The sequence below is a fragment of the Candida orthopsilosis genome, assembly GCF_000315875.1.
Source record: "Candida orthopsilosis Co 90-125, chromosome 3 draft sequence".
NCBI classification, from domain to species: domain Eukaryota; kingdom Fungi; phylum Ascomycota; class Pichiomycetes; order Serinales; family Debaryomycetaceae; genus Lodderomyces; species Lodderomyces orthopsilosis.
In genome coordinates this window covers 387616-399406 of record NC_018296.1, presented here as the reverse complement: position 1 = coordinate 399406, position 11791 = coordinate 387616, and the positions used below count along the sequence as shown (strand labels likewise).

At 35.5% G+C, this 11791-nt stretch overlaps 5 protein-coding genes across 5 annotated transcripts; all 5 read right to left on the bottom strand. All coding sequences in view use genetic code 12, as the record gives it.

Annotated features, from left to right (window-relative positions):
- Positions 1–145: 145 nt before the first annotated feature.
- Positions 146–922, bottom strand: CORT_0C01870 (Rpl8b predicted ribosomal protein; the record flags this gene model as incomplete). The annotated part of the gene is made up of 1 exon (XM_003868419.1): positions 146–922. One exon carries the CDS (start codon positions 920–922, stop codon positions 146–148), a length of 777 nt encoding a protein of 258 aa, XP_003868467.1.
- A 311-nt stretch (positions 923–1233) lies between these two features.
- Positions 1234–2631, bottom strand: CORT_0C01860 (hypothetical protein; the record flags this gene model as incomplete). The annotated part of the gene is made up of 1 exon (XM_003868418.1): positions 1234–2631. One exon carries the CDS (start codon positions 2629–2631, stop codon positions 1234–1236), a length of 1398 nt encoding a protein of 465 aa, XP_003868466.1.
- Positions 2632–4143: 1512 nt separating this feature from the next.
- Positions 4144–6198, bottom strand: CORT_0C01850 (Hgt5 glucose transporter; the record flags this gene model as incomplete). The annotated part of the gene is made up of 1 exon (XM_003868417.1): positions 4144–6198. One exon carries the CDS (start codon positions 6196–6198, stop codon positions 4144–4146), a length of 2055 nt encoding a protein of 684 aa, XP_003868465.1.
- A 586-nt stretch (positions 6199–6784) lies between these two features.
- CORT_0C01840 (hypothetical protein) lies at positions 6785–7849 on the bottom strand (the record flags this gene model as incomplete). Its single annotated transcript, XM_003868416.1, has 1 exon — positions 6785–7849. The coding sequence occupies one exon, from the start codon at positions 7847–7849 to the stop codon at positions 6785–6787; it is 1065 nt and encodes a 354-aa protein (XP_003868464.1).
- Positions 7850–8855: 1006 nt separating this feature from the next.
- CORT_0C01820 (hypothetical protein) lies at positions 8856–11471 on the bottom strand (the record flags this gene model as incomplete). The annotated part of the gene is made up of 1 exon (XM_003868415.1): positions 8856–11471. One exon carries the CDS (start codon positions 11469–11471, stop codon positions 8856–8858), a length of 2616 nt encoding a protein of 871 aa, XP_003868463.1.
- Positions 11472–11791: the final 320 nt, after the last annotated feature.

The window sequence follows — 11791 nt, the reverse complement described above, 5'->3', positions numbered from 1 at the left end:
GTTTTTCACGCCTACATAGCGAAATTCAATGCCAATCTCTCTTTTAACACATATAGCAATTATAATCTACAATCTCCACCTCAATTACCGATTATTTTAGTATTACTATACAAGTTTAATTCCACTACGCTACAAACGAATTGGTTTAAGCAGCAGCAGCAGCAGCCTTAGCCTTTTTAGCCAATTTGTCGTTAGCCTTAGAACCCATGATACCACCACCCCAGTGTTTCTTGTTTTCTTCGTATTTTTGCAAGTAGTTAGCATCAATAGTTGAAATCAATTTTGATAATTCACCTTCATCAGCAGAAGCAACTTCGGTCAAAGCAGCAACTGATGAGGTTTTCTTGTGAACCAAAGTTCCCAATCTAGCCTTACCTTTGACAATGGCGTATGGGACACCCATCTTCTTACATAAAGCTGGCAAAAAGACAACCAATTCAATTGGGTCAACATCGTTGGCGATAAGAACCAATTTAGCCTTTTTGTTTTCGATAAGGGAGACAACATGGTTTAAACCATACTTGACAACAACCGGTTTTGGAGAAGCATCCTTAGCGGATTTACCTTCAGCAACAGCAGCAGCTTCCTTGGTCAATCTTTCCTTCTTTTCAGCTGGAGTTTCTGGTCTGTACTTGTTGAACAATTTGAAAGCTTGAGCAGCAGTGTTCTTGTCCAAAGTTTGGTTGAATTGGGCGATGGATGGTGGGACTTTCAATCTAAGAGACAAGATCTTCTTTTGTCTTTGTAATCTAACGTATTCTGGCCATTTGACGAATCTTGACAAGTTTCTCTTTGGTTGGATTGATTGACCAATACCAAAGTTCTTTGGGGTGGATTCGAGTAATGGGTTCTTGGATTCAGTTGATTTGCTTGACTTGGCAGCAAATGGGGCTGGTGCCACCTTCTTTCCTTTTGGAGCCATGGTTATTATCGGTCTTGGTGTAAAGGGTTGGTAGTAGCTTTAATCAGAAAGGCATTTTTTGAAAATTTATTTTTGGTGCGTGAGAGGTTTTGCACATATTTGTGTGCGAAGAGCCCATCAAGTCATGTGATTTGGTGAGACTGCTTTTTAAAGTCGTAAATTCAAAGTGTCGCAAAATAGTGTCGCGAGCAAAAGCAAGCCAATTTGTATTCTTTAAAAGTAATCCATTAAATCTATAAAATCTACCCAAATTAAACGATAATTATATGAACTGAAAGCCCTGTATGACGATAACTTATTCACCGCAACTATCACTCTGTTTTAGCAACCCACCTGCTATTACACCAACCTTTAACTGTAAACTGGGTTTTTGAAATTCCCAGACTGGGAGCTTTACCATTAAACTCCCACTTACCACCGGGCAAAACCCCCGCTGGTTTTATACTAGGTTTCAAATCCCATGGTAAATATTTACTATGCTTTCTTGTTATTGACGCATGCGTAATCACTGTATCATCAGCACCGCATATATAATCTTCATAGTCAATGCTTTGTTGTGGCGATTTGTCGAGTCTTGGTTTGAGTACTACTGAGTTCCAAAGCTTTTCTCTTGACAAGTTGGAAATGTGGTAGATATTGTGCTTCTTGTGGAACGGTTTCAAATGTGGGTTATCTAAAATGATGCTGATCAACTCTTCTTGCGAAAGCGAATTAGGGAGTGTTCTTGAATTTATACGCGCATTGTAGTCGTAAGCATATAACCTAAGAAATTGTGAGTTAATGCGATGGTCCCTGTTTCTAAAGGATGATTTAATGTGTTCTTGAGTAGTATCATGGTCATGTTTGGCTTCGAAAAATGTAATCAACTCTTGTGATGGAAGCTCCTTCGTTATGACAGGTGGTGCTTCTTCATCCACAATAGAAGGAGCTTCCACTTCGAGATCAGATAACGCTCTTGTGACAAGCCTATCTCTTAGCGACTTCAATGAGATTGTAAGATTAGAATAAAGTGACTGCTTTGGTTGATACTTGCTAAGTACTTTATTCAAACAATCAGCTGACGTTGTTCTATGAAGCTTTGATGACTTGGCTATCTCTGGCTTACTCGTAGCTTCAAATGAAACAAACGTTGATAATGGTGATGAACTGGGTGTTAAGTAAGGGGTAATTGTCTTTGTATCACCCTCTATAAAGTTTGGTGGGGAAGTTGTTGAATAAGTGGTTGTCAATAAAGCAGTAGTTGTCGAAGGAGTACTGGCTAAGGACGAGGGTGGAAATGTAGCACCATTTAGTGAAAGTAATGAAATCCCCGACCTGCTGCTCGTTATGCTATTACCAATACATGAATTGTTACGATATGAAGAGCTGCACCAACTGTTTTGAAGCAGATGAGGCTCCCTAAACTGATCTGATGACGTTGAGCAGGATGAATATGAGACATCGTCAAGCGAATCGTACTCATCTTCTGAACAATTGCCATCATCAGAATTGGTCTCATTCAACGTATCATCCAATGGGTGCTTCAAAGGTTGAGCTTTGTTGAGTATAAATGTGTTTCTCTTCTTATCCTTTGATGGGATGTTGACTCTATACTTGTGTATCTTGACAGGTTTGCCTCTCACTATTTTACATGAGCAGTCTTGTTGATTGTATAGTTCTTCTGGACACTCTTGATTAAACAATGGTTCTTGATCCATGTCGATATACATTTTTGCAACTGTCCGGTGTTATATTTGCATATCTATTTAATTGAAAGTATTAGTTCCAATGGGATAAGCGGATAAAATTCTGTACCGCGATGGATGATATGAATTAACAAAAATACAACCCACTTCTATAAAAGCAAAGTTCTTTTAGCTGATTGATCAGTTTTTCTAATAATCAAAATAACAATTTGACGTTGTTAAAGGGAATAGTAGAAGTGTGTGGTGTTTGAATATTTCGGGAAATCAATCTAGCTATAGAATCTATATACCAAAATAATATATATATATATATATATTTTTTTGGGTACATATAGTTGGTTTTTCTTAGTTCTCGTCTAACTATAAAGAACAATTGTTATTTTTGTTACTTCATATAATAATGGTATGTATGGAGAGAGACTTCTATTCTATTGTTTTTAAATGTATTGTCAAGGGATCTTAAAGTAAGCATTGGGGAGTAGTTCTATTGTGTAATTATATTGTAACAATAAGGAGAATCTGTGGGTAGAAAAGGATCGCACTGAAAGAATGAATACACTTTGGAAATCATAGACTATTTTGATGCCGTATAAACACTAAAATTACACGACATTTCAGCACAATTATTCATTTTCTCTTATTTTTACCGCCCACAATGTAGTCGAATCAGATTTGCTACTGTTAAAAGAAACGATGATCAAATAGATCCGAATATAGCAAACAAAAGTGCAATGGGTTAAATTTTAATACACGGTAATTGCGCTTGTTGTGGCATTTTTTTTTTCATAAATTTCATAGATAAGGATTTACAATACAACAATGTCACACATGTCACATAAACACAACAATCGGTTTTCACCGACTAGTCAGATTGACCTGTGTATGACAATAAGGACAGTACATGACTACAATCAAGTCCCGTTGTCAAAGTGTGTTAAAGTTGCTTTTTGTTTTCATTTTTCATTCGGAAGCTTGGTATTTGGCGTTTATTTTAGCCTTTCTCAGCAAAACCCAAACTCACAACCTAATAATTGTCTTTCAATAAATGAATGTGTGTGGCACAATGTTCTGTCAAGTAATCTTTTCTGTTTTTTAGTTTGTAAATGACATGAAATTTTGACTTCTTTTCCTGTTGCATAACTATACAGTTTATACAGTTGACCCGGTTCGTCAGGAGGGTATGTAGTTGGTTCTCCACATTCATTACGCTAGATTCGAGATTTTTTACGGTTGTGTCATTTTCTGCATCTTTCAGGAGGAAAGGAGTGGTTTCCACCTGAAGACAAAGTCTAGATCTCTCAGATGATACAGGTAAAAAATATCACAAAAAAGTGTATGGAGTACAAAAGCATCGGAATTCCACCTTCTACTACTACGGCAAAAAAGAGAACTGAACCTCGTTTAGTAACTCGTAGAGAGGTGCCGAACGTAAGTATGACCCAGTTGTGTCCCTTCACAAATAGAAACCATTTTTTAACTACAACCGCGTACCAATCACTCAAATCCCAATCTACCTTTTTTTATTTATTTACCCATCTATATATCTGGATTTTCATAATCCATTTCATTCAAAGCTTGTAACTCAAAAGTATCATCATCCTCACCACCATAGTCTCTTGATCGTTGTTGTTGTCCTTGTTGTTGTCCTTGTCCATCATTCAATCTATCATACTTTGCATGTAAACGTCTACTTTGTTTATCTCTAATTCTCCTTCTTTTCCTCAAAATCATGTCAAAACTACCCACAACACGCTTGAATGGATTAATTGAATAAAATTCATCAAAAATTTCATCAATTTGTTCCAATTCAATACCTTTAGTTTCAGGGTAAAATAAAATGACACATACAATACTTATAAAACATGAACCAGCAGGAAATAAGTACATGGCCCATTTAATATTATGACGCAAGATCGGGGCAAATAAACCAACAATGAAGTTACTCAACCAATTGCAAGCCACAGCAAGTGAAACACCCTTTGATCGAACAGAAAGTGGATATGATTCACCTGATAAAAGAAATGGAATAGGTCCAAACCCAAATCCAAACGATGCATTGTAAATAATCACAAGTACTGCAACTACTGATGCAGTATATGATCGATTAAGAAGCATAAACACTGACACCAAGATCAAACAAATGCCCATTGCTAACCCACTACTGATTAAAATTGGTCGTCTACCCCACCTATCTACAAGGAACCAAGGTGGAATGGTTGATAATAAGTATATGATACCATTGACTCCCGTCATTAACAATGCACCAGCATCGTCAAAGCCTGCTTCTTGAAATACCAGCGGTGCATAGTAAGAAATGATGTTGATTCCATTCAATTGAGCGAAGATCAATGAGGAACAAGCAACAAATACTCTTTTCTTGTAATGTTTTAATAAATGTCTCCAAGTACGTTCTGATTTCGGAGTCATTTTCCGTTCACGTAAGATGGAATTTTTAATCATAAAGAATTCACTCTTGGGCTTAGTTGATGAATGATGAGAATCATATAATAAACTCAAGACATTAAAACCTTGTTGATCCATATCATTGTCTAGTAACCAACGAGGACTTTCAACAATGAAAAACCCACCAATGAACAAAACAAACGCAATGACAACTTGGATAAATAGTGGTAATCTCCAACTCAAATGAGCTAAAAAGGAATGAGGTTTTTGTCTTGTATCACCAACATTTTGAATAAAATAGCAAAAGTAATCAACCCAAACACTAAGTGCGTAACCGGTGATATTTCCGGTAAACTCACCACAAACCAATTTACCTCTTTCTTCACTAGGACTAATTTCACATTGATAAGATGGAACAATAGTTGAAAGTATCCCTACACCAATCCCACTGAAAACTCTGCCCAAGGCAAACACAAACATATTGGGACAAAACGATTGTAATATACCACCAATCATAAATACAAAAGTGCCCAATAAAATAGTTCTCTTTCTACCAAAGGAATCGGATATCTTGGCAACTAATATAGAACTAACCATGGCACCGATTTCCAAAATTGAAATCACAAATCCAATCATTGCTGGACCTGGGGTATTAAAAAATCCATTAAATGTATCAAAGGCAAGAATACCACTGCATACACCTTGCTCATACCCAAACAAACTAACAAACAAACTGACAAATGCTGACGTAAAATAAACTAGTCTGTTTCCTTTGAATGTAAGTTTCAGCGTATACGCTTTATTGTTGAAATCTATAGCGTAATGATTACCAAATTCATCAGTAAATGAATCAGTTGAGCTGCGTTCTAAATCATCATCATCATCTCCAGAATGTTTAAACTGTATAGGGTCAAATCTGTCGTAATCATCATCGTCGTCCTCTTCCTCGGCATGCTCCAGCAGACTACTGCCAAATTCACTATGTTTGAAATTCTTACTAGTATTCGCTTTCAAATCATCATTGAAGTTGGATGGCTCGCGCCCGTGCTGGTGCTCACGTTGATGATGTTGTGTGGATATCAACAGTTCAGTAGCATGTATTGCTGCTGGCTCTTCAATAGACAATATATTTTGGTCAGAAAATGGATCTTGATTATTATCGTTGTTGCTTAGTGGATTGTATGACATTTTCCCACCAGACTCATTGAACTAAATTGTTGGTTAGAATATATGTGTGTAATATATACGTAAGTGAACTTCAAAAGTGTTTGTCTTTTCGAAGTGTTTTATTAAGTTTGTTGAATATCCAAGACTTTTCGGTGTTAAAAGAGAAATAGATTTGCGTTGGTTTCTTTCGTTTGTCTTTTTTGTTCGTGTTTTGTTCTTCCATTTTGGTGTGACGTAATTTTTGTGTAAAGTACACAAGGGCTTGGAGGTGAGATTGCTGGTTGCTAAACTATACGCAGCTATTGTGTTGAGGCAAAGCGAGCTACTTTTGATTTACAAGAAAACTAATTGAACACCAGAGCGGGGTCTAGGTCAAGTATTGCGTCTGCTTTTCACACCCCTATGTAAGAAAGATAAACTGTTGCATAAAAAAACCAAAGTGGGGGAAAAACACATGGTCAAAAAAAAAACTTATTTTGCAGCAACCACAAACTTATCTACAACTAACAACTGTACAAAATGCGACTAAATTTGTATTAACTATTGTATATGAATATCCACGAAGCAATGACTATACATATGGTGGATGGGTTGTATTGCTCAATGCTTAAGCGTTCTTTGTTTTGAAATAACTTTCAATGTAGAAAGCAGCAAACAAAGCAGTTAATGGCGTCAAATATGCAACATTAATCAACAATGGTAGTGCTTTTTCTGGAGTGCTAATACAATTAACCAATTCCATATGTTCGGCACCGACAATCTTACTGGTATCAATAATCCAAACAAAGCTGTGCAAAACAGCAATACTTCCACCAACAACAAACTGAGTGATTTGCATTGATGTCAACAGTTTTTTAAACACTTGTGGGACTCTAATGTGCAAGCAAGATAATGTAAAATAAAAGTACATCAATGAATGAATAAATGAGTTGAATACAACAAAAATCCAAATCGGTGGTGATTGGAAACGAACTCCTGCCCACATACACATCATTGCTCCTGCATGGTGATAACTTTGCAATAATGATGATGGGCGTCCCTTGAGGAGAATAACAACAGTATCAATGACTTCATAAAATTTGGATATATAGAACCAAAATCCCAATATTTCCAAATTGTGCAAACCTTGAGTTGACGTAATTACTCTTGAGAAAATTCCACTCTTTGAATCACAAACACTTTGGAAAAATACATCCAATTTTTGTAAAGTATAATTTTCAACTTTTAAACTTTCATAAAATGATGGAATCAATTCCAATTTGAAAATATCCATAGTTGATGCAATAGTTGTAATCATACGAATAAAAGTCCATACTGAATAAACACATAAAAAGATATTGTGTAAAATGACAAAAAGTTTGAAAGTTGAAGTTTTGGAAATGGAATAAGGAGCGGCTGGTAATCTCTTTTTCGATCCTGGTTGTTGCTTGCCATCGCTTGACTTTTCCAATTGTTGTTGTTTACGAATTTGTCTATTTCTAACAACTTTATTCATAAGATGCACAGAAGTGAAATAAATAATAGCAATGGTTAGTGGAGTTGATCCTCTCATTGTAACTTCATACAATTTAGTCAAATATGGATTGGTGAAGGGACTTGGAGCAATGGGCGCTTCAAGTGCTGGCACTTTGCTCCAGGCTTCAGCACTGGGAAGACCAAATTTCATCAACATCTTTTGCGAATAGGTATCTGTTTGGTTAAGTGGATTGAAGAAAAGCTATATGTGTTGAGCGGTGTCGAGATGGGTTGTCGATGGGAAATTTTCATGCATTTATACAAATTGAAAAATTAGCGCAAAGAGATGTTTAAAGTCTTTTTGTACGTCAACAGTATAAATCCTTGGTATAAATGTTGTGCAAATTGTTCCATTTTAGGAATTGATGCGTCTGACTTGTTTTGGCATAAAAGTCTGTGTAAAACGCTATTGTTCAATCGGCTTTACTGGTCAGTTTTTCTTTTTTTCTTTGGAGCCCCATTATTACACAAAATTTCCAAAAATAGAATGTTGGGTAAAGATGTTTAAACTCCGATTTTTATACAACACTATTGGCTTAACTGCTTTATAGAATAGGGTAATTGAGTGTATGTAGAGTGTTTGGAAGTATTTGGTGTCATCAGGGATGAAATTAATCTATGAGAGTGCCCTCCATCGGGTTAGTACTAATTTCGGGCATTATCTTCTAGATATTCCTCAGATAGTTGCCTTTCTACAGAAGTATCCTTCATTTCTCAACAAAAAAAGAATTCAACCTCGGCAAATTTCGTCTAAGAAAAAAAGCTCAATATTGCTTGGTAGCGTCGAAATAAAAACGTTTTATCTTATCTTTTCTTTATACAACACGGACGGCTCGGGTATCAGGTCCACACAACCCCACAAAAGTATGGTAGGAGGTCTTCTTTGGAGATGCGGACATCTCTTCCATTTGTTTATCAGCTGCAGGTTTTGTTCTGTTACTTGAAAAAAATGTCCCCCTGTCCACATTTGAATTTGTCTTTTGTGACAATTACTTTTGTCCCGTTTTAGCCGATTGACTGCAAAACTACTAACCAATCGGCTTCAAAATTCGCTATGATTGTTGTGTCTTAACGAGTTGGCAAGACATACACTAGTACTGTAGACTATTCGGAAGGGCCTACACGTCTTTATCATAATCCCGTTACTTTTTATTGTCGTTTATTTATACATTGTATACATAGTTTCCATTGCGAAGTACTGGCTCTAAATTGAATTTAACCGGCAGCAATTTGACCTGTGGTTGCTGCAGCTGCTGCAGTTGCTCAAACCCAAAAGGGTTATATTTCACTGGAAATTGTAAGTGTCTCTTTTGTTTAGTTGGCGATTGAGGTCCAATTACAGGCAGATACATATTATTCCTAATGGGTGACGACATCATCAACTGTTGTCTTGAAGGCGATACCATAAAACTCTTTATTGGGGAAGTTGCAGTAGCAGATGACATATTTGGTTGCTGCAATTTCCTCATTGGTGAAGAAGAAGGTGTCATCATGTTGATATTGACATTTGTAATTGATTGTAATGGGATTTGATTTGAGAAGCGATGAAGCTTGATTGGAGATGATAAAGATGATTCTAAAATTGAATTAAACTTCATTTCAGTCTTTTCATAAATGAGAAATCCACGTTCCCTTAACCAAAAAGTCAACGATTCAATAGCTTCATCTAACTTGGTATCGGAATAATAAGATAAAACAATTTGATAGTAAGGTAATTCTGAATTCAATGGTGTTTCATTAACAATCAAATCGAGCCCGAATATAATCTTGAATGGAATCACAATTTCATCTTCAAATACTCTCGTGGCTCTGAAATATTGATTGAATTTAATTGAATTACCAGCAAATTTAAATTCATAGCTAGAAGGAAGAATGTTTTGCAACTGTTTAGCACATGACTTAATTTTCGATTCAGACCCTTTGATATCAAATTCAACAACATTATTTATTTTGAATGCATCTATTGAGTTGGGAAAATCAATAAATGAGTTGTAATCATGTTCATATTGATTAATCAAATGAAGCTTGTTATTATTTACCAACATCAAATACTGACTCTTCATAATTTGAAATTTTAAGTTGTAATAAATTGAAACATTCTGTTGCTGAACATCATTCATACAGTATTTCAATACCAAGTCATCAATCTCTTGTTTTACCAATGGAATATTTGCCATATTTTTTTGAGGGCATTTGATTAATACATTTGATTGACGCAATAACGAATATACATTTGTTGATGTATCAAAATTGGATGAAAACTTGATAAAAACGTTGTACTTCTTCATAATTGATTGAATCATTGACCCACCATTACCGATTATTGATTTATGGAAAACTTCAGGAATATTGAATTTCAATTCCAGAGGCAATTCCAACTCAATCAAATCAATAACTTGACCAATTATTGATGATGAAGACTCAATATCAATATAAAATCGATGTTCATTGTATGGATTAAATTTTATTGATGGTATATTGTTGACCTGGTTGAGGATTTTCACCAATTTGCCATTCTTTTTACCACTAACGAAATCTTTTTGATCGTTATTTACTTCAACGCGTACATTCAAATTTGATGAAATTAATGATAATTGATGAATCAAGGATTTAATCTCTTTGTATTGGCCATTGATCTCAAAACTGTTGTTGATCAACTCAACTGTGCATGTCTTGGTGTATTGACACAATTGCAAAATTTCATTTTTGTTGGCACACAACCCTGAGACTGTATAGTATTGAGTTGCAATTGAGCCAATATCTTGGATGCATTCGTTAATAGCATCTGTACGCAACCCTTGAATAACAATTGATTGATTTTCCTCCCCCAAACTAGGTAATTGGATAAATACACCATGTTTCAACATCAAATTAATCATATCTTGTTGGTTGTGCAAAAGAATCAAGTCAAGTTTCGACCGACTTATTTCAATGCTCTTCGAGGTTAATTGACTCCTTGTATAAAATGTCTTGTCTAGGATTGATCTGGTCAAAATAAGGTCCATGGCATGCTCGGCAGTAATCCATACTGTCATATCAAAGTTGCTAGCAAGCACATTTGAATTGAATATATTGGGTAACAAATCGGGTATATATATATTTGAATTTGTTTGTTTGGCAATTTGTTTGAAATTGGATAAGTTTATTCCACCAATTAATGGGATCAAGCTTAGTGGTAACGAACACGAATCTATGGTGTAGCTATTCAAATACAGATCAATCAGCACTTTTAAAGAGGTGCTGAAAAATGTTATGTTATCTTGATGTCCAATTATATGTATAGAATACGCTGTTTCGGACGCTTTCTTACTGAATGATGACTTCTCATTATTTATAATGACTTCGACTTGATATCTCTGACATAATGCATTCATTTGATGGATAAATTGTTCATTGATCTTCATATATTGAGATTCATCAAGAATTATTGTTTTTGAACTCACATAGTTGTAAGAATGAAGGATTTTAGTCCTGGACTTGGCTATAAACGACTCTTCACCATGAATGTGGACAATGATACGATGATTATTCATCAGTGGTGACACCAATTCAACATAATTCACCAAGCTTTGCATCAGGTTAATCTCATCACAAATCGACCTCAATTTGGATAAATTATCCATCACATTGTACGTTTCCCCAGTCAAGTCATTCAAATGGGATTTCCACAACCCAATATTGGTCTCATAGTATGTCTGGTAGTTGGGTGATTTTCTAGTTGCTTTCGGATCAATTCTAAAGCTGTATGCTAAGTTTAATGTAACTGTAGTAGCTGTCATCTAAAAGCAAGATATAAAAAAGTGTATAGCCCTGCTTGCAAACTGTTGAAGTGAGCTAACTCCTGGAAAACTCGTTCCATTCCGAATCAAGATTATAAGAGAATTATGATGCATTATATATGTGATCCACCCCTCCTCTTAATATCACAAATAAGCCTTGTGTGTCCCCAATTAGTGCCGCAAAATCGAAAGCCATTAGGTAGGTTTGTTTGATTTCGCTTACCTAAATAGGAAAATTGATGATGATAAAAATTTACTTTTTTTCTTTTGCATATAATAACAAATATTTTCAATTTGGACTAAATAGGTAATAACCAACA